Source organism: Papio anubis, chromosome 1 (assembly GCF_008728515.1).
Source record: "Papio anubis isolate 15944 chromosome 1, Panubis1.0, whole genome shotgun sequence".
NCBI classification, from domain to species: Eukaryota; Metazoa; Chordata; class Mammalia; order Primates; family Cercopithecidae; genus Papio; species Papio anubis.
Window position 1 is genome coordinate 26,542,809 of NC_044976.1, and position 25,688 is coordinate 26,568,496.

General features: G+C 44.5%; 3 protein-coding genes across 5 annotated transcripts in view; 2 read left to right on the top strand and 1 right to left on the bottom strand.

The window, feature by feature from the left end:
* DNAJC8 (DnaJ heat shock protein family (Hsp40) member C8) overlaps positions 1-17,932 on the bottom strand; it is a 30,943-nt gene extending 13,011 nt beyond the window's left edge. The window contains exons 1-4 of one of the 2 annotated variants that reach the window (XR_004183688.1): positions 17,733-17,848; positions 14,540-14,661; positions 13,004-13,105; positions 3,000-3,056 (exon numbers count right to left, since the gene is read on the bottom strand). Coding sequence is in view for 1 of the 2 variants with exons in the window: in XM_031666105.1 (XP_031521965.1) it covers positions 3,000-3,056; positions 13,004-13,105; positions 17,733-17,810 (237 nt within the window). In the remaining variant the exon portion in view is untranslated. Of the gene's footprint in view, positions 1-2,999; positions 3,057-13,003; positions 13,106-14,539; positions 14,662-17,732 lie in introns of both variants that reach the window. The other variant, XM_031666105.1, reaches the window with a different exon arrangement.
* On the top strand, positions 15,025-15,330 carry LOC108585991 (40S ribosomal protein S27-like). The gene has a single exon (XM_031666107.1). The coding sequence runs from the start codon at positions 15,025-15,027 to the stop codon at positions 15,274-15,276; it is 252 nt and encodes an 83-aa protein (XP_031521967.1). The 3' UTR covers positions 15,277-15,330.
* A 5,336-nt stretch (positions 17,933-23,268) lies between the features above and the next one.
* Positions 23,269-25,325, top strand: ATP5IF1 (ATP synthase inhibitory factor subunit 1). 2 transcript variants are annotated; one of them, XM_009203086.3, is made up of 3 exons: positions 23,269-23,467; positions 23,558-23,649; positions 23,882-24,914. In XM_009203086.3, the coding sequence occupies exons 1-3, from the start codon at positions 23,381-23,383 to the stop codon at positions 23,988-23,990; spliced, it is 288 nt and encodes a 95-aa protein (XP_009201350.1). In that variant the 5' UTR covers positions 23,269-23,380; the 3' UTR covers positions 23,991-24,914. The 2 variants fall into 2 exon arrangements, with proteins under 2 accessions (XP_009201350.1, XP_003891487.1); XM_003891438.3 differs by lacking the exon at positions 23,882-24,914 and adding an exon at positions 25,062-25,325 and having other exon boundaries at positions 23,270-23,467.
* The last annotated feature ends 363 nt before the right edge of the window (positions 25,326-25,688 follow it).

Consider the following 25,688-nt stretch of genomic DNA (forward strand, 5'->3'; position numbering starts at 1 on the left):
TTGAGGTCAGGAGTTCAAGACCAGCCTGGCCAACACGGTGAAACCCCGTCTCTACTAAAACTACAAAAATTAGGCAGTCACGGTGGCACACATCTATAATACCAGCTACTCAGGAGGCTGAGGCAGGAGAATCACTTGAACTCGGGAGGTGAAGGCTGCAGTGAGCCGAGATCGCAACACTGTACTGCAACCTGGGTGACAGAGCCAGACTCTGTCTCAATAAATAAATAAATAAATACTACATGTATTTTAATGAAATTAATTGTTCAATATAGATGGTGGATATATGAATATTCATTGTTCCATTCTTTTTTTTTTTTTTTTTTTTTGAGACAGAGTTTTGCTCTATCATCCAGGCTGGAGTGCAATGGTGCTATCCCAGCTCACTGCAGCCTCAGTCTCCTGGACTCAAGTGATCCTCCCACCTCAGCCTTCCGAGTAGCTGGGACTACAGGCACGCATCATCACGCCCGGCTAATATTTGGTTTTTGTTGTTGTTGTTTCCGGTTTTTTGTAGAGACGGGGTTTCACCATATTGCCCACGCTGGTCACGAACTCCTGAGCTCAAGCAATCTGCCCGCCTCAACGTCCCAAAGTGCCAGGATTACAGGCATGAGCCACTGTGCTAGTCCATTCTTTTTTCTATATAAAATTTTTATAATAAACCAGCTAAAAAAAAAAAAAGAACTTCCATAGGTAATTCAGATACTCACACTTAAAAACCATGACATACTGTCACTGACAGAAACCAACTAGTTGGAACCCAGGGACCTATGTTGGGGAATGACAACAATGGGAATCTAATGCTACGTTCAGCATTACTGGAACCATTATGCTGGGTTCTAATTCCAACTTCAATCACCTACTAGCTATGAAACCTCGAGCAACTCACTTAACCTATCTCTACCTCAGCTTCCTGCTCTGTAAATGAGATAATACTAGGTACCTATATCTAATTGGGCTGTTATAAGAATGAAACAAACCATGCAAGTAAAGAAATTAGCAGACTAACACATGCTGACAATAGTTAGCATATAGTGAGGATACATTACGTACCAAGACTTACTCTAAATGCCTTCTGTGTAATACATCATTTAAATCCTTACAACAAACTCATGGGATAGACACCATAATTACATTTTACAAACGGGGTAACAGACACGGAAAGGTTGAATGTAACTTGCTCAAGTTTACACTGCTTGTTAAGTGGTACAGTAAAGATTTAAACTAGTTATATAGCTCCAATATGCACACTCTTAACTATCAGTCCATATTAATGATTTATTAAGAGTTCTTAACTCTTATTAAGTTCTTTATGTAGCTACATAAAAAGTTGTTTTGACTGTGAACTTAAATGCTTACTAATATGGGAATCATTAGTAATGATTATATTAGAAAATTTGAAATTTTAGAAAAAGGAAAAAAGCTCTAAATATAAGTATAGAGTAGAGAGCTTAGGAAGGAAAAAAAGCTATAAAGTTATATAATGGGATATGATTACGTAGACCAAGATAAAAAACATCTTGGCTTAACTGCAGATCAGAAAATGACTATGAGTCAGCAATATGGGGAAAATTACTGTACTAAAGAAACAAGCACACCACTGGATATTAACAAGTATCTCATGCAGAAGCTGAAAATTACATTCAGCTCTGGTCAGACCCTATTAAAATATGAAGTACATAAGAATATAAAGAAGCTAAGGAAAGTTTTTTAAGAAGACATGGAATATACAGAAAATCCAATTTGCAAAGACAAATTATAGGGACTATGATTACTAAACTCATAGAAAAAAAGGCAGCCAGGTGCGGTGGCTCATACCTGTAATCACGGCACTTTGAGAGGCCGAGGCCAGCGGATCGCTTGAGCCCAGAATTGAGACCAGCCTGGGCAAGAGGGCGAAACTCTGTCTCTACAAAAAACACAAAAATTAGCTGGGCATGGTGATGCACACCTGTAGTCCCAGCTACTGGGGAGGTTGAGGAGGGAGGATTGCTTGAACTCAGGAGGCAGAAGTTGCAGTAAGCCTAGATCACACCACTGCACTCCAGCCTAGGTGACAGAGTGAGACCATGTCTCAAATAATAATAATAATAATTTTAAGAAAAAAAGGCTGGGGGAGGGTTACTCAGCTGTCAAAACTGGAAGGATTTTTTTTAAGTTTATTTTAAAACTTTGTAGTTCCAGTTATTAAATATAAGAAGGGGCAAGAATCAGAAGGTATAGATCTCCTTTCCTGGATAACTTTCAAAAAGCACTCTTTATATTATACCAGTTAACTCTTGGGTATTCATTTAAGTTGGCAAAAGATAAAATTACAGACGGGTGCAGTGACTCACACCTGTAATCCCAGCATTTTGCCGTGAGGCAGGCAGATCACTTGAGGTCAGGAGTTCAAGACCAGCCTGGCAACATGGGGAAACCCTGTCTCTACCAAAAACACAAAAATTAGCCGGGTGTGGTGGCACGCACTTGTAATCCCAGCTACTTGGGAGGCTGAGGCAGGAGAATCGCTTGAACCCAGGAGGTGGAGGTTGCAGTGACCCGAGATCACGCCACTACACTCTAGCATGGGTGACAGAGCAAGACTCTGTCTTGAAAAATAAGAATAAAAATAAAAGATAAAATTACAGATGAATGGGGTCTTAAAGATAAAAATGTGCTATGAATCATTTGACATGTTCCCTCCTAGAAGACAGATGGTTTGGTAGTTGTAACTCCATGCAAGCTCTATTATTCTCCTTTATACTTATCCCTCTTAATTAAGGAGCTGCAGAGATTCTATTTGGATATAAAATTCATTCTATTCATAGGTAAGCTATGGTCATTAATTTAAGGTTTTATATATTATTATGAGCTCTTTTTACAAAATGGTTACACAGCCTTAAAAAAAAAGTTAAATTTTGGCCCAAACATATCAAGTCAATAATAGCAAGTGGTAAAAGAATCATGTCCTTCATACATTTTCAAAAAGTTCAAACAGGGAAATAGTACTGTACCTGCCGAAACCTCTTTTTTATTTCCTCATCTGTAACTTCAGGATCTATCTGAAGAACCTGGAAGTATCAAAATCAAAACCACAAAAAAGGTGAAAATAAATTACATGTATATTTAAGAGGTGCTCAGTAATTACATATATTATAATCAGCATCTAGAATAGTACCTCATGTTCCAGAACACAGGTTGGCACACAGTTCTAGAAATTGCTAAAGAAATATGAATGATCAAATCAACAGAATAACAATTATATTGTCTTATGGTTCTCAATTAACATAACGCTTATTTTCTCTTCATCAGAAAAATAATAATTTATTTTATACCCAGAGACATTTCTACATGAGAAAATTTTGCATTTCTCCTCCATTCATTAAAAAAGTTTAACTCCTCCCTCCCTTTATTTTTGCAAATGTCGAGAAACCATTATAACTCAAAAAGAAAAAAATTAGGCCAATGGACACTTTATAATTTACAAGGCCCAATGATTCTCAATCAGAGTGAATATTAGAATCACCTGTGGAACCTGTGCACCATGGCTGGCCCACTCTAGGAAAGTCTGATTCCAACCCCTAGGCATTTGAGACAAGCCTGGCCAACATGGAGAAACCCCGTCTCTGCTAAAAACACAAAATTAGCCAGGCGTGGTGGCGCAAGAAAATGAAAAGTCTGATTCCAATAGAGCAAGGATAGAGTCAATAGCCGGAACAACTCTTTTTTTTTTTTTTTTTTTTTTTTTTGAGACGGTCTCACTCTTACTGCCCAGGCTGGAGTGCAATGGCGCAATCTCGGCTCACCGCAACCTCCACCTCCCGGGTTCAAGCGATTCTCCTGTGTCAGCCTCCCAAGCAGCTGGGATTACAGGCATGCGCCACCACGCCTGGCTAATTTTTTGTATTTTTAGTAGAGATGGGGTTTCTCCATGTTGGTCAGGCTGGTCTCAAACTCCCAACCTCTGGTGATCTGCCCACCTCGGCCTTCTAGAGTGCTGGGATTACAAGCATAAGCCATTGCAATGACAATTGTTTTTTGTTGTTGTTGTTGCTGTTGTTTTTAAAACAGAGTTTTGTGCTTGTTGCCCTGGAGGGCAATACCGCAACCTCCTCCTCCCAGGTTCAAGAGATTCTCCTGCCTCAGCCTCCCGAGTAGCTGGGATTACAGGCATGCGCCACCAAGCCCGGCTAATTTTGTATTTTTAGTAGAGACGGGGTTTCTCCATGTTGTCAGGCTGGTCTCGAATTCCCGACTTCAGGTGATCCGCCCACCTCGGCCTCCCAAAGTACTGGGATTACAGGCGTGAGCCACCACACCTGGCCTTAAGCAACATTTCTTTAAACAAATAATTTTTTTTTTTTTTTTTTTTGAGACAGTTCACTTCGTTGCCCAGGCTAGAGTGCAGTGGCATAATCATAGGTCACTGCAGTCTCGAGCTCTGGGGCTCAAGTAGGCCTCTGGTCTCAGCCTCTTGAGCAACTAGGACTGTAAGCGCATGGAGCACACAACCATGCCCGGTGACTTTTTAAAACTTTTTTAGAGATGGGGTCTCCCTGGCCAGGTGCAGTAGCTCACGCCTGTAATCCCAGTACTTTGGGAGGCCAAGGCAGGGAGACCACTTGAGGCTAGGTGTTTGAGACAAGCCTGGCCAACATGCAGAAACCCCTCTCTACTAAAAATACAAAATTAGCCAGGCATGGTGGCACAAGAAAATGAAAATTTTCAAGTCAGTGAGCCCCACTCTCACACCTTCCCAAGGGAGAAAGGAATTGAGAAAGTCACTCAATAGGAACAGCCAAGTCCCATAAGATTTACTGACGAGGGGTGGTAACTGTTCATACAAAAATATTCATAGGAAAGCCACTAGTTCTGAGGAAAAGGAATCTCTAGGGGCAAACCAAAGTCCAACAAATCCCAGAAGGCACCCAAAATAAATGAAAAAGAACAGATATTGTCCCACCCTCACAAAGAAAGCCTCTGATAAGGTTATAGCTTACAACTAATCATGCCAAATGTAATTCATAAACCCTGATTGATTTCTTTTTTAAAAATAAATTTTGCTGTGTGTATTTGGGGATTACAACATGATGTTATGGGATATATACAGACAGTAAAATGGTTACAGTGGTTCTTGAGTTTTTAAAAAAAAACCTAAAATAGCCATCAAGGAGATTTTGAGGACAGCTGGGCCCATTTGCATGTGGACTGTATACTGGATAATGTTACTTAATGTTGTTTTCCTATGGCTAAAGTTTCCTAAGCTCTAACTTTATTAGAGACTTTTTTTGTGAAGATGGGATGATTTCTATTTTTTTTTTTTTTTTTTGAGATGGAGTTTCGCTCTTGTTGCCCGGGCAGGAGGGCAATGGTGTGATCTCGGCTCACTGTAACCTCCACCTCCCAGGTTCAAGTGATTCTCCTGCTTCAGCTTCCCGAGTAGCTGGGATTACAGGCATGCGCCACCATGCCTGGCTAATTTTGTATTTTTAGTAGAGACGGGTTTCTCCATGTTGTCAGGCTGGTCTCGAATTCCCGACTTCAGGTGATCCACCCGCCTTGGCCTCCCAAAGTACTGGGATTACAGGTGTGAGCCACCACACCTGGCCTTAAGCAACATTTCTTTAAACAAATAATTTTTTTTTTTTTTTTGAGACAGTTCACTTCGTTGCCCAGACTAGAGTGCAGTGGCATAATCATAGGTCACTGCAGTCTCGAGCTCTGGGGCTCAAGTGGGCCTCTGGTCTCAGCCTCTTGAGCAACTAGGACTGTAAGCGCATGGAGCACACAACCATGCCCGGTGACTTTTTAAAACTTTTTTAGAGATGGGGTCTCCCTGGCCAGGTGCAATAGCTCACGCCTGTAATCCCAGTACTTTGGGAGGCCAAGGCAGGGAGACTACTTGAGGCTAGGCGTTTGAGACAAGCCTGGCCAACATGCAGAAACCCCTCTCTACTAAAAATACAAAATTAGCCAGGCATGGTGGCGCAAGAAAATGAAAATTTTCAAGTCAGTGAGCCCCACTCTCACACCTTCCCAAGGGAGAAAGGAATTGGGAAAGTCACTCAACAGGAAAAGCCAAGTCCCATAAGATTTACAGACGAGGGGTGGTGACTGTTCATACAAAAATATTCATAGGAAAGCCACTAGTTCTGAGGAAAAGGAATCTCTAGGGGCAAACCAGAAGGCGCCCAAAATAAATGAAAAAGAACAGAATTTGTCCCACCCTCACAAAGAAAGCCTCTGATAAGGCTATAGCTTACAACTAACCACGCCAAATGTAATACATAAACGCTGACTGATTTCTTTTTTAAAAATAAATTTTGCTGTATTTGGGGATTACAACATGATGTTATGGGATATATACAGATAGTAAAATGGTTACAGTGGTTCTTGAGTTTAAAAAAAAAACTAAAATAGTGATAAAGGAGATTTTGGGGACAGCTGGGCCCATCTGCATGTCGACTGTATGCTGGATAAAGTTACTTAATGTTGTTTTCAAACTATGGCTAAAATTTCCTAAGCTCTAATTTTATTAGAGGCTTTTTTTGTGAAGGTGGGACGATTTCTTTTTTTTTTTTTTGGAGACAGAGTCTTGTTCTGTCAAGTGCAGTGGAGCAATCTTGGCTCACTGCAACCTCCTGGGTTCAAGCAATTCTCCTGCCTCAGCCTCCCGAGTAGCTGGGACTCCAGGCGCGTGCCACCACATCCAGCTAATTTTTTGTATTTTAGTACAGATGGGGTTTTACCATGTTGGCCAGGCTGGTCTCAAACTCCTGAACTCAGGCAATCTGCCCACTTCAGCTTCCCAAAGTGCTAGGATTACAGGCGTGAGCCACTGTACCCAGCCTTTCTATTTTTCTTAGTGTGATCTTCCAATACGTGATAGTGGTGTTGCGGTTACGTGGAAGTGTTCTTGTTTCAAGGAGATGCACGCTAAAGTATTTAGGCATTAACTGTTAACATCTGGAGCTTACTTTCACCACATGATTGGGCAAAAAAGAAGACAGTATATATACCTACATACACATACAAACACACACTCCAAAAGTTATTTTTCCAAGAGTTATATCAGAACGAATATTCACTGAGTGCCTTCAAAGCCAATCCAACTCCTCTTTTGTCTTTAAGAGTTGGAGGTGTCACATGTGGCACAGTGAAGACAATGAACTTTTACCTGTGGCTGGTCCTCTTTGAAGCCAGCTTTATACATTCAGTACCAACTTTTAGACCACAAAAAGTTTCTAACATAGCTAGATACTGTGCTCACTACTTTTCTTAGTCTGTTTTGTGTTGCCAGAACAGAATACCATAGACTGGGCAGTTTATAAAGAAAAGAAATGTATTTCTTATACTTCTGTAGGCTGGGAAGTTCAAGGTTGAGGGGCCGTCATCAGGTAAGGGCAAGAGGGGGCTAAACTCAAATATATAACAAGTCCATTCTTGAGATAACTAATCCACTCCCAAGCTGAGAACATTAATCCATTTGTGAGGGCAGAGTCCCTGTGATCTAATCACCTCTTATTAGGCCCCACCCCACAAAGCTGCTGTACTGGGATTAAGTTTCTAACACATGAATCTGGGGGACACATTCTAACCATAGCTCTACTGTCCTCACAGAATTTAAGAATTACTGTTCTCACAGTAGATAAGGGAGAGACAAGTAATAAGTATTTCTGACAAAAATGATAAATGCCTTATTACGAACATGGCTGCAAGCACACAAGTCTGTTCAGATTCTTGGAAGGTTTTTCTGAACACCTGTTGTGTCTCAGGCTTTGAGGATATGGAGGGAGAGACCTATAGTCTTGAACCTCAGGGAGCTAATTGATCATCACACAGAAACAAAAACGCTTAACTGTTGCATTCAGGTAAGTTCCCGAACTCAAAATATAACAGCAGTCTCCTTTAGGATCTTCTGCTTGAAAAAGGAATCCAGTATTAGGTCACACCTGAACTCTCTGACCTATTAAAAATGTGCCAGTTCCAGAGTTCTGTGAGATAAGCACCTTTCCTTCCAAGGTGCTGAACAAAACAAACAGGAAAAGACTACAGTGCTCGCCTGACAGGGCCTTACAAGTTAAATCAAAAGAAGAGGCCAGGCACGGTGGCTCATGCCTGTAATCCCAGCGCTTTGGGAGGCCAAGGCTAGAAGATCACTTGAGGTCAGGAGTTTGAGACAAGCCTGGCCAACAGGGCGAAACCTCGTCTCTACTAAAAATACAAAAAAAAAAATTAGCCAGGCATGGTGGCAGGTGCCTGTAATCCCAGCTACTTGGGAGGCTGAGTCAGGAGAATCACTGGAACCAGGGAGGCAGAGGTTGCAGTGAGCCAATATCCTGCCACTGCGCTCCAGTCTGGGCGACAGAGTGAGACTCTGTCTCAGAACAAACAAACAAACAAACCAAAGAGCCAAACACAGTGGCTCACACCTTTAATCCCAATATTTTGAAAAACTGAGGTGGGAGGATCAATTGAGCCCAGAGCCCAGGAGTTCGGGGTTGCAGTGAGCTATGCAGTGAGCTGAGCAACACAGAGGCTCTGAAAAATACCTTTTTGGGACAATTAGTATAATCTGAATGGGGTCTGATGATTATATAGTAACAATGTATTCAGAGAGGCCCTGAGAAAGATTTTTTTGGGACAATTAGTAAAATTTGAATGGGATCTGATGATTTACAAAGTAACAATGTTTCAATGTTCATTTACTGATTTTGATAGTTTACATTGTGGTTCAGTAAGAGGATAGTTGTTGGCCAGGCGCGGTGGCTCAAGCCTGTAATCCCAGCACTTTGGGAGGCCGAGACGGGCGGATCACGAGGTTGGGAGATCGAGATCATCCTGGCTAACACGGTGAAACCCCGTCTCTACTAAAAAAATACAAAAAACTAGCCGGGCGAGGTGGCGGGCGCCTGTAATCCCAGCTACTCGGGAGGCTGAGGCAGGAGAATGGCGTGAACCTGGGAGGCGGAGCTTGCAGTGAGCTGAGATCCGGCCACTGCACTCCAGCCTGGGCGACAGAGCGAGACTCTGTCTCAAAAAAAAAAAAAAAAAAAAAAGAGGATAGTTGTAGAAAAATCACATTAAAGTATATCAGGGTGATGGATCATCATTCTAACAATTTATTCTCAAAGAGTTCAAGGAAAAGTCTTCATATTGTATTTGAAATCTTTGTTAATCTGAGACTGTTTCAAAATGAAAAAATTCTTGAAAAATTACTCTTCAAAAAACAGAAAATCGATGAACCTTGAAAATATCATGCTAAGTGAAATAGGCCAGATACAAAGTAACAAATACAGTATGATTCCACTTACATGAGTTTCCTAGAAGAGGCAAATTCATAGACAAAGTAGATAGAGTAGAGGTTACCAGGGATCAGGGAGAAAATGAGGACTTACTGTTTAGCAGATACAAAGTTTCTAGTTGGGGTGACGAAAAATTTCTGAATATGAACAGTGGTGATGGTTACACAACACTGTGAATGTACTTAATGCCACTAAACTGTAAAACTCAAAATAATTTAAATGGTAATTTTTTTTTTTTTTTTTTTTTTTTTTCTGAGACGGAGTCTTGCGCTGTCGCCCAGGCTGGAGTGCAATGGCCGGATCTCAGCTCACTGCAAGCTCCGCCTCCCGGGTTCACGCCATTCTCCGGCCTCAGCCTCCGGAGTAGCTGGGACTACAGGCGCTGCCACCTCGCCCGGCTATTTTTTGTATTTCTTAGTAGAGACGGGGTTTCACCGTGTTAGCCAGGATGGTCTCGATCTCCTGACCTCGTGATCCGCCCATCTCGGCCTCCCAAAGTGCTGGGATTACAGGCTTGAGCCACCGCGCCCGGCCTAAATGGTAATTTTTTTTTTTTGGAGACAGTATTGTTCTGTCGCCCAGGTTGGAAGTGCAGTAGCGCAATCTCGGCTCACTGCAACCTCCACCTCCTGGGTTTAAGTGATTCTTGGGCCTTAGCCTCCCAAGTAGCTGAGATTACAAGCATGCACCACCATGCCCAGCTAATTTTTGTATTATTTTTGTAGAGACGGGGTTCCGCCATGTTGGCCAGGCTGGTCTTGAACTCCTGGCCTCCAATGATCCTCCCACCTCGGCCTCCCAAAATGCTGAGATTACAGGCATAAGCCACCACACCTGGCTAAAATGGCAAATTTTATGTTATGTATATTTTTCCACAATAAAAAAAAGTGAGGGGAGTTTTTTCTAAGTGCCCAATAAGTGTTGTTTCTATTATTTAACAGATACAAAAATATTCACTTCAAAATTATTTGTAAATGTGAACAATTAAAAAGTAGTTTAGGGAGTCTCTCTAAACCTATTCTGGTTCAGAGGGCTGCCTTTTAAAAAAATTTTTTAAAGAGCCAGGTGTGATGGCTCACGCCTGTAATTGCAGCACTTTGGGAGCCGAGGTAGACAGATCACAAGGTCAGGAGTTTGAGAAAAGCCTGGCCAATATGGTGAAACTCCATCTCTACTAAAAATACAAAAATTAGCCAGGCGTGGTGGCACATGCCTGTAGTCCCAGCTACTCGGGAGGCTGAGGCAGGAGAATCGCTTGAACCCAGGAGGCGGAGGTTGCAGTGAGCCGAGATTACGCCACTGCACTCCAGCCTTGGCAACAGAGTGAAAAAAAAAAAAAAATCTAGAAAGAAATAAACTAGCTGAACTATTCCACAATAAAGAAATGATTAAATAAATTATACAGAATTTTTTTTAACCCCCCAGGCTATTATTTTATAACCAGTTCATAAATAGTTTCTTGGGGGATGATATATTACTTACACATCTACCATGTAGTAAAAATGTATGTATATGTGTGTGTATCCAACTACTTCATCGGAGTGATTCCTGTGGTTTGGAATTGCTGGGGCCAAGTTTATGCAAAAATCTACATTTTTGAGTAAACTCCTCATGACTAGAGTAAGTTTCCTGAGTATCTGAGAACTCTTCATTTCCTAAAGTTGTACAAACATCAGATATCAATATTGGTAAGCACTGATAATGTAATTTATAATGAAATTGCTTTCTCAACTATTAGTATTAACTATACGTCATCTTCATATAGCCTTATAACTCATTTGTGCTATTCCATTTTCCTCTGTTCCTTTTATTTTCACTTCCCGTGTAATGTTAGTCTCTTTGTACTGATTTCTGAAGAGTTCATTTATGATTAAAGATGTTAATATTTTGTCAAGAATTGCAAAAAATAAAAAGAAAAATTAATTTTTCTTTTTTTTTTTTGGCCAGGCAGCGGCTCACATCTATAATCCTAGCACTTTGGGAGGCCGCGACAGGTGAATCACCTGAGCTCAGGAGTTCGAGACCAACCTGGACAATATGGCGAAACCCCGTCTCTACTAAAAATACAAAAATTAGTCGGGCATGATGGCAGGCACCTGTCATCCCAGCTACTCGGGAGGCTGAGGCAGGAGAATCACTTGAATCTGGGAGGTGGAGTTGCAGTAAGCCAAGATCGTATCATTATACTCTAGCCTAGGTGACAGAGTGAGGCTTCATCTCAAAAAAAAAGCATTTAAAACAGCCCTGAGGCTGCACATGGTGGTGAATGGCTGTAATCCCAGCACTTTGGGAGCCCAAGGTGGGCAAATCATGTGAGCCCAGGAGTTCAAGGGTGCAGTGAGCCATGACTGCACCAGTGCACTCCAGCCTGGGTGACAATGAGACCCTGTCTCAAAAAAATAAAACAAAATAAAATAAAACCGTATTGAGCTGAGTCAGGCGTGGTGCCATAAGCCTGTAGTCCCATCTACTCCAAAGGCTGAGCAGGTCAAGATCACTTAAGCCCACGAGTTCTAATCCAGCCTGGGCAACATAATGAGGCTCCATCTCTTTAAAAAAAAAAAAAAAAAAAGGACTAAGTGTATGATGCTCCCTGTTTTTAAGCAAAACAGTTTGAGTGTAAACATGAGTGGCTATTTCTCTTAGGTGGGATTATACATGATTATTCTTGCTTTCTGTACATTTACAAGAAATATGATTTACTTTTATAACCAGGAAAAGTTTAAAGTTATAAAATTAAGAAAATCAAAAAGTATATTCACTTATCTAAAATCCTGTGATCTTTGTTTTGTTGTTGTTGGGTTTTTGGTATTTACTATAGTGAAACAGAAAAGTTTTAACAAGTAGTTTAAATCAAGAATCCTAGGCCAGGAGCGGTGTCTCATGCCTGTAATCCCAGCACTTTGGGAGGCTGAGGCAGGCGGATCACAAGGTCAGGAGTTCGAGACCAGCCTGGCCAACATGGTGAAACCCCATCTCTACTAAAAATACAAATATTAGCCAGGCGCAGTGGGAGGCACCTGTAATCCCACCTACTTGGGAGGCTGAGGCAGGAGAATTGCTTGAACCCGGGAGGAGGAGGTTGCAGTGAGTCAAGATCGCGCCACTGCACTCCAGCGTGGGGGACAGAGCACGACTCCGTCTCAAAAAAAAAGAAAAAAAGAAAGAATCCTAAATTTATCAGAGTTAGCCGCCCCTTCACATCTGAAATTAAATCCTTATATATTTGGGTTGCTAAAAGATGATGAAAGGTATGTGACCATCTCACTTTTCTTAACATGCTGCCTCTCCAGTTCTGCTCAGTAAAACCAACCAAGTTTAAAGACAATCTATATACAGTTACGTACCTCTAAATGCAAAATGCAAAATCCAAAATGCTCCAAAATCTGAAACTTTTTGAGAGTCAATTGATGCTCAAAGAAAATGCTCATTAACATCCTGAATTTTCTAATTCGGGATGCTTCAACCAGCAAGTGAGTAGAATGGATGTATATATTCCAAAATCCCAAAAAAAATCCAAAATCCAAAAAACTTCTGGTCCTAAGCATTTTGGATAATACTCAATTTGTACTATACAAATTCCATCACTTTACTCCACCATTTTTCACAATCCTAACTATGATATAAATTAGGTATGTATTCTGATGTAGGTATGCCTGCAGCTATGCAAACATCCTCCATTACAGAGGTCCTAGCAACACCAATCAGCTTACCTCAAATGGGTTCAAATTGAAGTAAGAGGAACCAGGACGGGTCAGTCTTTCAATCTGATTTTTCGATGTTAGAACCGAGTCTCTTTTCTCTATTTGTTTCACCTAAAATTATGAGGATTAAAAACTTCATTAATAGAATTCAATAACAAACTGAATTGTTTATCTTAACACAACGTTCACTGATATGTTCAACAAACATTTATTTGTGTGTTTACCATGTGCAAGACATTTTGATAAACGCTTTGAGAAATTACAACTACCATTTGTTGAATTTTAATATAAAAACCTTACATGTATTTATTAATCTCAACAACCCTATGTGGTAGATACTGCTATTGTACCTATTTCACAGATAAGAATACTGAGGCTTAGAGAAGATAACTGACTTGTTCCCAATTACCCAACTAGTAAGCCAGAATTTTAATCCCAACAGTTTGACCCCACAGCATGCATCAAGAGGATTCAAAGATAAATAAGTCACAGCCTTTAAAGAACTTCCACTTTAATGACAGAAGATGTGCTTGTGTGTGGTTATACTTCATTTACAGCTTTTAATTTTAAGGAAAAAAAAAAAAATAGGCTGGGCACAGTGGCACATGTCTGTAATCCCAGCACTTTGGGAGGCCAGGGTGGGCAGATCACGAGGTCAGGAGATGGAGTCCATCCTGGCCAACATGGTGAAACCCCATCTCTACTAAAACTACAAAATATTAGCCGGGCGTGGTGGCATGGCCTGTAGTCCCAGATACTCAGGAGGCTGAGGCAGGAGAATCGCTTGAACCCCAAGGATAGGGGTTACAGGGAGCCGAGGTCACACCACTGGACTCCAGCAGCCTGGGCGACACCGCGAGACTCCATCTCAAAAAAAAAAAAAAAAAAGAGATTTCTCTGTGGGGGAAAAAAAGAAAAAAAATTTAAAGAGCAAAAAAAGCCGGGCGCGGTGGCTCAAGCCTGTAATCCCAGCACTTTGGGAGGCCGAGACGGGCGGATCACAAGGTCAGGAGATCGAGACCATCCTGGCTAACACGGTGAAACCCCGTCTCTACTAAAAAATACAAAAAACTAGCCGGGCGAGGTGGCGGGCGCCTGTAGTCCCAGCTACTCTGGAGGCTGAGGCAGGAGAATGGCGTGAACCCGGGAGGCGGAGCTTGCAGTGAGCTGAGATCCGGCCACTGCACTCCAGCCTGGGCGACAGAGCGAGACTCCGTCTCAAAAAAAATAAATAAATAAATAAAAAAATAAAGAGCAAAAAAAGGAAAAATACAATCACAGTAAGACATAAACTATGAGCAGCATTTAAAACTGTTGATGGGAAAGAACAAATAACTCCACCACCTAATTCGAATAGTGTTAGGAAAAATCCCTGACTTGGCCAGGCGCAGTAGCTGTCACCTGTAATCCCAGCATTGTGGGAGGCTGAGGTGGGTGGATTGCTTGAGCTCAGGAGTTTGAGACAAGCCTGGGCAACACGGCGAAACCCCGTCTCTATTTTTTATTTAAAAAAAAAGAAAGAAAGAAAAAAGAAAAATCCCTGACCTGAAGACAATGCCAGGGAGAACAAGCACCAGGCAGTCCCAGGAAAACATTCTTGGTGTCACTGTCAGAGTTGGAATGCTAGTTGGAATGAATCTCTGGTATGCTATATGTCATCTTTATTCCTATGGCCAAAACAAGGTTGGAAAGAATTTCATTAACATAAAAAGTCATTCCTTCTAGACATCTTCCCTCTTCACTCTATGAAAACAGGATTTTTTTTTCCTCTTTTGTTCACTACCATATCCCCAACACCTAAATAGCACACTAGTACACTTCAAATGTTCAATAAACATCTGTTAAATGAATGAGGCCAGTGTGGTGGCTTATGCCCGTAATCCTAGCACTTTGGGAATCTGAGGTAGGAGGATCACTTGAGCGCAGGAATTCAAGACCAACCTGAGCAACATGGCAAGACCCTATCTCTATTTTTTTAAAAAATGACTGAAGCCTTTTTTCCGGCGGTGACGACCTACCCACACAAGAACATGCCTCTCACAAAGGATCTCCTTCATCCCTCCCCAGAAGAGAAGAGGAAACACAAGAAGAAACGCCTGGTGCAGAGCCCCAATTTCTACTTCATGGATGTGAAATGCCCAGGATGCTATAAAATCACCACGGTCTTCAGCCATGCACAAACGGTAGTTTTGTGTGTTGGCTGTTCCACTGTCCTCTGCCAGCCTACAGCAGGAAAAGCAAGGCTTACAGAAGGATGTTCCTTTAGGAGGAAGCAGCACTAAAAGCACTCTGAATCAAGATGAGTGGGAAACCATCTCAATAAACACATTTTGGATTAAAAAAAAATGAAGCATCCTTCCTTAGATATTTTTTCCCATCCAATTCAAACAAACAAAGATTGCTATTTGGTTTTTTGTTTGTTTTTGTTTTTTTGAGAAGGCATCTTGCTCTGTCACCCAGGGTGTACTGCAGTGACAGAAGACAGATCATGGCTCACTGCAACCTCCACCTCCTGGGCTCAAGTGATCCTCCAATCCTCCCACCTCAGCCGTCAGAGCAGCTGAGACTACAGGTAGCGCCTGCCAGGTGTCTAAACCTAAATTTAGTACTTTGGAGAAACTACTATGTAACAAGCACTGTTACAAATGCAAGAAATAAAAGATGAATGTGATACGGTCCTTAACCCTGAATAGCTCACAGCCTGCTGGGGGGCAACTCCATATCTCAAACCCATGCCAACCTAGAGATCCCATCTTCTGCCTTGTTGAACCCTAAGAAAGATGCTTCCGCTTTATTTTTTTATGAAACGCTTTCTTATACAATAACTTTAGTACTCATGAAAATGTTTATTTTAAAATTAATTCTCTTGTCAAGCACAGTCGCTCATGCCTGTAATCCCAACACTTTGGGAGGCCAAGGTGGGAGGACTGCTTGAGCCCAGGAGTTTCAGACCAGCCTGGGCAACACAGAAAGATCCTGTCACTACAAAGAAATACAAAAATCAGCCAGGCATAGTGGCACGAGCTTGTAGTCCCAGCTACTGATGTGGGATAATCACTTGAGCCCAGGAGGCAGAAGTTGTGCACTCCAGCTTGGGCAAGACTGAGACTCTGTCTCAAAATAAATAAATAAAGAGTTTGAGGCAAGTCTGGGCAACATGGTGAAACCCCCGTCTCTACCAAAAATACAAAAATTAGCCAGGCGTGGTGGCAGGCACCTGTAATCCCAGCTACTTGGGAGGCTGAGGCGGGAGAATTGCTTGAACCCGAGAGGCGGAGGTTGCAGTGGGCCGAGATCATGCCACGGCACTCCAGGCCTGGGCGACAAGAGCAAAATTCCGTCTCAAAAAAAAAAAAAGAAGAAGAAGAAGAAGAATTCAATCCAAGTCCAGTCAGGTTAACTATCTTCCAAGAATTTTTATTTTATTTTTTTAGACAGAGTCTCGCTCTGTCGCCTAGGTTGGAGTGCTGTGGTGCTATCTCAGCTCACTGCAAGCTCCGCCTCCCGGATTCACGCCATTCTCCTGCCTCAGCCTCCTGAGTAGCTGGGACTACAGGCATCCGCCACCACGCCCGGCTAATTTTTTGTATTTTTAGTAGAGACGGGGTTTCACCGTGGTCTCAATCTCCTGACCTCGTGATCCGCCCATCTCGGCCTCCCAAAGTGCTGGGATTACAGGCGTGAGCCACCGCGCCCGCCAAGAATTTTTTTTTTCTATCCTTTTTTTTCTTCTTTTTAAAGAGACAGGGTCTCACTCTGTCGCCAAGGATGGAGTGCAGTGGTCCGATCATAGCTCACTGCAGCCTCGAGCTTTTGGGTTCCTCCCGCCTGGGCCTCCCAAAGTGCTGGGATTACAGATGTGAGCCACTGTGCCCAGCCCCTTGCAATAATTTAATCTGAGATTCTGACTCAGACAGGGTCTCCCTCTATCGCCAAGGATGGAGTGCAGTGGTCCGATCATAGCTCACTGCAGCCTCAAGCTTCAGGGTTCCTCCCGCCTGGGTCTCCCAAAGTGCTGGAATTACAGATGTGAGCCACTGTGCCCAGCCCCTTGCAAGAATTTAATCTGAGATTCTGACTCCAAAAGGCATGCTTTTATTTCATTTATTCATTCATTCACTCAACAAATATTTACTGAGCATCCCACTAAATACTAGGCGCTGGAGATGCGATAGTAAAGGAGGCTCAGAACATGCCCACTGCTGTCCTAACATACCACCGAGCAAGCTGTAACCTACTGTAAGGCCCCAAACTATTTCACCTCCCTAAACCTCAGGTTCGTCATCTATAAAGGGGGGGTAATATAATGCCTAACTGGCATGATGCACAGTGCCTGGCGTTAGTGAATGGCAGAAACAACCACTAAAACAACTCATTACAGAGGACTAAGAAACGTCTTGGGGGACAAGAAGGCTAAGTCACTCCCAGGAAGGGCCCACCCTCTGCCAGCCCCCGACTCCGCGGACTTGGGGCACTCTGCCCGCGCGCCCGCACTACGTTGGACGCACTCGCCACCTCCCTCGATAGGTCGAACACCATCCCGTCTTTCGTTGCCCGGGGGATCTCCCAGCAGCTATCAGTGGGAGACGCTCACACACCCCCAGACCCCCGCCACCCCGAAGATTGGACTGAAGGAATCGCCCAACGGTCCAGGCCAGGCGGCCACTGCCTTTGTCCACCGGGAAAGCAGATCTGGGAGAGGTCGCCCCGGTGCCACTACTCCTCACTCTGTGTTCACCTCACTGTAGAAGGTCATAAAGGCTTCCTCGGTGCTGCCTCCGCTGCCCGAAGTCCCGCTCTCTCCTGAAGCCGCCATTTCCCCGGCCCAGCCACCACGTGACCCGTCTGCGCAGGCGTCGCCCCACGTGATTCTTACAGGTCCGCCCCTCTAGCCCCGCCTCCCGTCTGAGAGGTTCTTAAAGGGCTCGCAGCCCAGCCAAGCACTTTAAACCTAGGTGGCCTTTTTAACATTTAAACGAATTACACATAACATATAATTAACCACTTTAAAGTAAATTATTTGCTTAATTTATTGTTGTTAGGTAAAAAAATAATAAAAGAAAAAGTGAATAATTCAGTGAGTTTATTTATTTATTTATTTATTTTTGAGACAGGATCTCTGTGGTCCAGGTTGGAGTCGAGTGGTGCAATCACAGCTCACTGCAGCCTCGACCTCCCAAGCTCAAGCGATTCTCTCACTTCAGCCTTCGGTAGCTGGGACTGCAGGCATGCACCACCATGCCCGGCTAATTTTATGTACTTTTGTAGAGACGGGGTCTTGCCATGTTGCCCAGGCCTCCGGAAGTACAGGAATTACAGGCATGAGCCACTGCGCCCAGTGGTCTTTAGAACATTCACAATGTTCTGCAACCACCATGTCTATCTGGTTCCAAAATAGTTTCATCACCTCAAAAGGAGACTTAGTACTAAGGTTTTTTTTTGTTGTTTTGTTTTTGTTTGTTTTTTGTTTTGTTTTGTTTAGAGACGGAGTCTCACTCTGTCACCCAGGCTGGAGTGCAGTGGTGCGATCTTGGCTCACAGCAACCTCCGCCTCCCGGTTCCAGTGATTCTCCTGCCTTAGCTTCCCGAGTAGCTGGGATTACAGACACACACCACCATCATGCCCCGCTAATTTTTATATTTTTAGTAGAGACGGATTTTCACCATGTTGGCCAGGATGGTCTACGATCTCCTGACGTCGTAATCCACTCGCCTTGGCCTCCCAAAGTGCTGGGATTACAGGCGTGAGCCACCGCGCCTGGCCAAAGAGACCTAGTACCTGTTAAGCAGTTACTCCCTATTCGCCCGCTCTCCCCAGTCCCTGAAAACAAGCAATCTGTGTTTTATCTATATGGATTTACCTATTCCGGATATTTCACGTAAATGGAATTAAACAAAATACCAGGCAGGGCTGCTATTTTCTTAACTAAAATATGATCAACAAAGCCAGTTTTACTATTTCATACAAAACAAAGAAGGTTTGTTTTGTTTTGTTTTGTTTTTTTGAGACAGAGTCTTGCTCTGTTGCCCAGGCTGGAGTGCAGTGGCATGATCTTGGCTCACTGCAGCCTCCGCCTCCCAGGTTCAAGTGGTTCTCCTGCCTCAACCTCCTGAGTAGCTGAGATTACAGGCACGTGTCACCACACCCAGCTAATTTTTGTATTTTTAGTAGAGATGGGGTTAGTCAGGCTGGTCTCGAACTCCTGACCTCGTGATCCACCCGCCTCGGCCTCCCGAAGTGCTGGGATTACAGGTATGAGCCACCACACCCAGCCCCAAAGAAGGTATTTTTATAATCATCAATCAGGTAGATAATCTGGCCCAATTCTCTCATCTAAAAAAGAAGAAACAGGCCGGGCGCGTTGGCTCAAGCCTGTAATCCCAGCACTTTGGGAGGCCGAGGTGGGTGGATCATGAGGTCAGGAGATCGAGACCATCCTGGCTAACATGGTGAAACCCCGTCTCTACTAAAAATACAAAAAAAACTAGCTGGGCGTGGTAGCGGGCGCCTGTAGTCCCAGCTACTCGGAGGCTGAGGCAGGAGAATGGCGTGAACCTGGGAGGCGGAGCTTGCAGTGAGCCAAGATCGCGCCACTGCACTCCAGCCTGGGTGACACAGCGCGAGACTCCGTCTCAAAAAAATAAAAAATAAAAAAATAAAATAAATAAAATAAAAAAAAAAAGAAGAAACAGAGAAGAAACAGAGAAGAGAAAATGACTTAGAGAAGAGCTATAAACTTCATGAAAGTAAAGACTACTACTATTGTCTTGTTCACATTCATTAGATGGATGAAGGGAGGTCAAGGTTAAGCTTTCACTAGACAGAATCCTACTTATCTTTTTTTGTTTTTTGAGAGACAGTTTCCCTCTTGTTGCCCAGGCTGGAGTGCAATGGTGTGATCTTGGCTCACTGCAACCTCAGCTTCCTGGGTTCAAGCATTCTGCTGCCTCAGCCTCCCCAGTAGCTGGGATTACAGGCATGTGCCACCACTCCCAGCTAATTTATTTATTTATTTTGTGACAGTTTCTCTCTTGTTGATCAGGCTGGAGTACAATGGCGTGATCTTGGCTCACTGCAATCCCTGCCTCCCAGGTTCAAGCGATTCTCCTGCCTCAGCCTCCCGAGTAGCTGAGGTTACAGACATGTGCCACCATGCCCGGCTAATTTTTTGTATTTTGTTTTAGTAGAGATGGGGTTTCTCCATGTTGGTCAGGCTGGTCTCGAACTCCCAACCTCAGGTGATCTGCCCGCCTCGGCCTCCCAAAGTGCTGGGATTACAGGTGTGAGCCACCATGCCCAGCCTGCTCTTTTCTACTGCATTGCACCACATTGCCAAGAGTGCAGTTATTAAGCCCATTCAACAATATGTTGTTAACAAAAAAAAAAAAAAAACTAAAATATTTTTAAAAGGTTTATTCTGAGCCAATGAGAGTAACCATAGCTTGGGGAAACACAGTCTTAAGAGGTCCTAGGAAATTGTGCCTGAGGTGGTCAAGTTATAATTTGAGTTTTCTTTCTTTTTTTTTTTTTTTGAGACGGAGTCTCGCTTTGTCACCAGGCTGGAGTGCAGTGGCACGATCTCGGCTCGCTGCAACCTCCGTGTCCCAGGTTCAAGAGATTCTCCTGCACATGCCACCACACGCAGCTAATTTTTGTATTTTTAGTAGAGATGGAGTTATACCATGTTGGCCAGGATGGTCTCAATCTCTTGACCTCGGGATCTGCCCGCCTTGCCCTCCCAAAGTGCTGGGATTACAGACATCAGCCACCATGTCCCACCTATAATTTGGTTTTTCTTGAGGGTTGCTTTTGTTTTGAGACAGAATCTTGCTCTGTTACCCAGCAGGCTGGAGTGCAGTGGTGCCATCATAGCTTATTATCATCTTGAACTCCTAGGCCCAAGATATACTCCCAAGTAGCTAGGATTACAAGGCATGTACCACCATGCCAGGCTAATTTTGGGGGGAAAAGGGGCTAGAGATGATGTCTCACTACGTCACCCAGGGTGGTCTCAAACTCCTGGCGTCAAGTGATCCTCCTGCCTTGGCCTCCCAAAATACTGGGATAACAGGCATAAGCCACCGAGCCCAGCCCACAGTTTGGTTTCATACGTTTCAGGGAGACAGGAGTTACAGACAAAGACATAAACAAATACATGAAAGATATACATTGGTTTGGCCCAAAAAGGCAGGATACCTTGAAGCACGGGATCAGAGTTTATAGGTGGATTCAGAGATTCTTTTTTTTTTTTTTTTTTTTTTTTTTTTTTGAGACGGAGTCTCGCGCTGTGTCACCCAGGCTGGAGTGCAGTGGCGCGATCTCGGCTCACTGCAAGCTCCGCCTCCCAGGTTCACGCCATTCTCCTGCCTCAGCCTCCGAGTAGCTGGGACTACAGGCGCCCGCCACCACGCCCGGCTAGTTTTTTGTATTTTAGTAGAGACGGGGTTTCACCATGTTAGCCCGGATGGTCTCGATCTCCTGACCTCGTGATCCACCCGCCTCGGCCTCCCAAAGTGCTGGGATTACAGGCTTGAGCCACCGCGCCCGGCCCAGAGATTCTTTAATTTGCAATTGGTTAAAGTTTAGTCTAAAAATTTGGAGTCAGCGGGCGGGGCGCAGTGCCTGTAATCCCAGGACTTTGGGAGGCCAAGGTGGACAGATCACAAGGTCAAGAGATTGAAACCATCCTGGCCAACATGGTGAAACCCCATCTCTAATAAAAATACAAAAATTAGCAAGGCATGGTGCCGTGGGACTGTAGTACCAGCTACTTGGGAGGCTGAGGCAGGAGAATCACTAACCCGGGAGGCCTAGGTTGCAGTGAGCAGAGATTGTGCTACTGCACTCCAGCCAGGCAACAGAGCAAGACTCTGTCTCAAAAAAAAAAAAAAAGAAGAAGAAGAAAAGAAAAAAATTGGAGTCAGCAGAAAGAAATGTTTAAGATGTTTAAGACAAGGAAGTCTGTTAGCCAATACATTGGGTTGGAGTGACCTCTAAAGGTGTGTGACTTAACTGTCATATGACATAGCCTTAAGTCCTGTTTATAATTTGGTACCTTATTTACACAAAGAGTGCATTTTGCTAAGCTTATGCTCTTTATTTCAACATTAATGCTGGTCAGTTGTTGTGCTTAAACACTAAAAGGGAGGGGACGTAACAACATGTGCTTCTGACCTCCCTTACTGTCATGGCTGGAAATTCAGTTTTTTGGGTTTTGTTTGTTTGGGCTTTTTGTTTTGTTTTGTTTTTGAGACCGAGTCTCACTCTGTTGCCCAGGCTGGAGTGTGGTGGCACGATCTCGGCTCATTACAAGCTCTGCCTCCTGGGTTGCAGCGATTCTCCTGCCTCAGCCTCCCAAGTAGCTGGGACTACAGGCACGTGCCACCACGCCTGGCTAATGTTTGTATTTTTTAGTAGAGACAGGGTTTCACTATATTGGCCAGGCTGGTCTCGAACTTCACCTTGTGATCCAACCGCCTCGGCCTCCCAAAGTGCTGGGATTACAGGCGTGAGCCACCGCACCCGGCCCAGTTTTTTGTTTTTGGGTTTTTTTTTTGAGACCAATATCACTCTGTCGCCCAGGCTGGAGTGCAGCGGTGGCGGGATCTTGGCTCACTGCAACCTCCGCCTCCCGAGTTCAGGCCGATTCTCCTGTCTCAGCCTCCTGAGTAGCTGCGATTACAGGCGCATGCCACCACACCCGGCTGATACTTGTTTTTTAAGTAGAGACGGGGTTTCCCCATGTTGGTCAGGCTGGTCTCGAACTCCGGACCTCAGGTGATCCACCCACCTCGGCCTCCCAAAGTATTGGGATTACAGGCGTGAACCACCGCGCCCGGCCAGAACACTGGCACTTCTCATAACAAATGAACGCGATTTACGTATATCTAAGCCGCAGCACATTGGACGTCGGTATCCCGGACATCAGCATCCTGGACACAGCTCCCAAACCCCAAATTCCCCCCATTTTATTGATGGTAGCAGGCCAGGGAAGGGAAAACTTCCATTGGGCTTTGAATATTAACGACTTTAGGGTTGAAATCGTGGGCTGGAGGTGAACGCCACGCCTCATTCTGAAGGGTCCAAGAGCCGAAATTTCGGCTTCTAGCACTCTCCTCACCCGGCTCTCCAAACTCCCCCATCATTCCTCTTTCCAGTCCTTTGGCCCTGAGCCCTTGCTAGTTGGCTAAGAATAAACTCGTCTCTTGCTCGGGATTCGCTGTGAGCTCCGGAGAGCCCGCCTCCGCTCTCCCGTGATTCGCTACTCCTGTGTTCATCCGCCACTCCGTCGACCAGATTGGGTGCTTGGCCGTCCCCGCGCCATTAGCGCGTAACGAGGTACAGCTTGCTGCGGCATAGACGCCAAAGGTGCAGCTCCAGCAGCAATGGCAGTAACGGCGTTGGTGGCGCGGACGTGGCTTGGCGTGTGGGGCGTGAGGACCATGCAAGCCCGAGGCTTCGGCTCGGATCAGGTACGCTGCGGCAGTGTCCGCTGCTCCAGCCCCGAGGGCGGATCCCATCTTCGCTTCCCTACTTTTATCAGTGTCCCTGTCTCTCTGCAGTCCGAGAATGTCGACCGGGGCGCGGGCTCCATCCGGGAAGCCGGTGGGGCCTTCGGAAAGAGAGAGCAGGCTGAAGAGGAACGATATTTCCGGTGAGGCTCACCGGGTCCCAAGTCCAGCCCTAGATCTCCCAGGGCCTTCCAATCCTTAAACTGCCAGTCGCCCCACCCGTTTCCTTGGTGCCTTGGGCGCCCCATCCCCCAACAGAACTCCCGGGCCCCAATCTGGTATACCCTAACCCTTGATGTCCCAAGTTGCCACTTATAGGGCACTCCCAGTTCCCTGCACAACAGTTTCAGGCCCCCAAACCATTTCTACCGGCAGGTCTCCAAAACATCCCACGGCTCAACTCCTCCTTTGTCATTACCATCTCCCGCGTGGAGTTCTCCTTGGGTGGTGCGAAACGCCCCCAGATTCTTCGCACAGTATCTAGATCCGACCGTCTAACACTTGCCTCCCAGCCTGACTCCCTCGGCCCTCACCCACCTGTCACCCCCTCTACGCTCTCCTTCCTCCCCAGCACGCCTTAGCTTTGCAAGCCTGCATGCATTCAGGCTTCTCAGGTGTTTTAGACCCCCGACTCCGCAAGAGTGAGGATCATGGGAGCTGGTCATGGGAGCTACTTAGGGTTGGACTACACCATCTCCTAAAGGCTTTTGCCCTACTCAGCCCAGCCTAGATCTGTGGATTTCCCTCTCCTGCTTAGAAGTATGGAGTGGCCTGGGCCTCCCTTTACCAGCCCTGAGTTATCTTTAACTGACTTCTGTCCACTCTGGAGAGCAGTGAGGAATTAATCTTGCTTTTGCTTGTCCTTTGGCCTTTCACTTCTGCCTTCTGTTGAGAATTATCACCATGACACCTGCCATACCGTATAGAGAGCCAAGGTACTGCTGTTAGAGACTATCTAATTGATCCCCTTCATTTTGTAGTTAAGGAAAACTGAGGCCTAAATGTGGCCAAACCAACATTGTAATCCAGTCCCTTCTTGGTACCTAAATTGAACTGCCAAATACTGCCCATGCAGGAGACCTTTTATTGGCCTTACAGCGGGCCATTCATTTCTATAGGCAAAGAAAGCTCTAGACAGATTGGAATAGGAAATGGATATTTGCCTTTTAACCACACCCCTTTGTCCCCGTTTTGTTCCTTTTTTTTTTTTCCCCCTAAAGGGGTTCCCTGGGTTGTTCCCCTCATAAGGTATTAGGGACTTGTGTCACATCTCTCTGGAGTTTTCTATTTTAAAGAGGAATCTGAAAGCAATAAGATCTTAATGATGGAATTTAAGCCACTAGCACCAGTGAAATCATTTTGGTCTTCTTAAGATGACTACACCTCAATTTAAGATGGGTTATTCTTTCACTAGTTGAGGAGTAGAAGAGGAAGACCAGCCAGACTCCCATGGAACTGGGACTCCTATTCCTTGCTTAGACATTACGGGTAATGCTTAGAGATCTCTTTGGGGTGAAGGATTGAAATTAAACCCTGAGCCACCGTGTCCTTGTAGAGCACAGAGTAGAGAACAACTGGCAGCTTTGAAAAAACACCATGAAGAAGAAATCGTTCATCATAAGAAGGAGATTGAGCGTCTGCAGAAAGAAATTGAGCGGCATAAACAGAAGATCAAAACGCTAAAACATGATGATTAAGTGCACACAGTTCCCCATAGAATGGCACATGTCACTGCCCACTTCTGTGTAGACATGGTTCTGGTTTAATTAATATTTGTCTGTGTGCTACTAACAGATTATAATAAATTGTCATCAGTGAACTGTGTTTGATGCCTTCTTCTATCTGGAAGAGATAGACGGAAAGACACTAATGGACTGCTGAAATGGATTAGAGGGGTCCCTGCATCCAGGAGCCCACAGAAACGCACAGTGTGATAAGTGCTATGAAACAACACGAGTTGGGGGGATAGGTGTGACACAGACAAGGTACCCCCCAGTCTAATTAGAGGTGTTCAGAGAAAGCTTCTTGAAGGATAAATCCCAATCTAAAGCATAAAGATCAGGAGGAGCCTGGAGATCCGAAGGAGTCATTGCTTCAAAAGATAAATTGGGCCAGGGGCAGTGGCTCATGCCTGTAATCCCAGCACTTTGGGAGGCCAAGGTGGGCGGATCACCTGAGGTCA

Bases quoted from the DNA above. Each gene is read 5' to 3' on its own strand.
- LOC108585991 (XM_031666107.1), top strand. From the start codon at position 15,025: ATGCCTCTCACAAAGGATCTCCTTCATCCCTCCCCAGAAGAGAAGAGG.
- ATP5IF1 (XM_003891438.3), top strand. From the start codon at position 23,381: ATGGCAGTAACGGCGTTGGTGGCGCGGACGTGGCTTGGCGTGTGGGGC. The intron at 23,468-23,557 runs GTACGCTGCGGC...GTCTCTCTGCAG, and splicing joins GAGGCTTCGGCTCGGATCAG to TCCGAGAATGTCGACCGGGG. The intron at 23,650-25,061 runs GTGAGGCTCACC...GTGTCCTTGTAG, and splicing joins GAAGAGGAACGATATTTCCG to AGCACAGAGTAGAGAACAAC.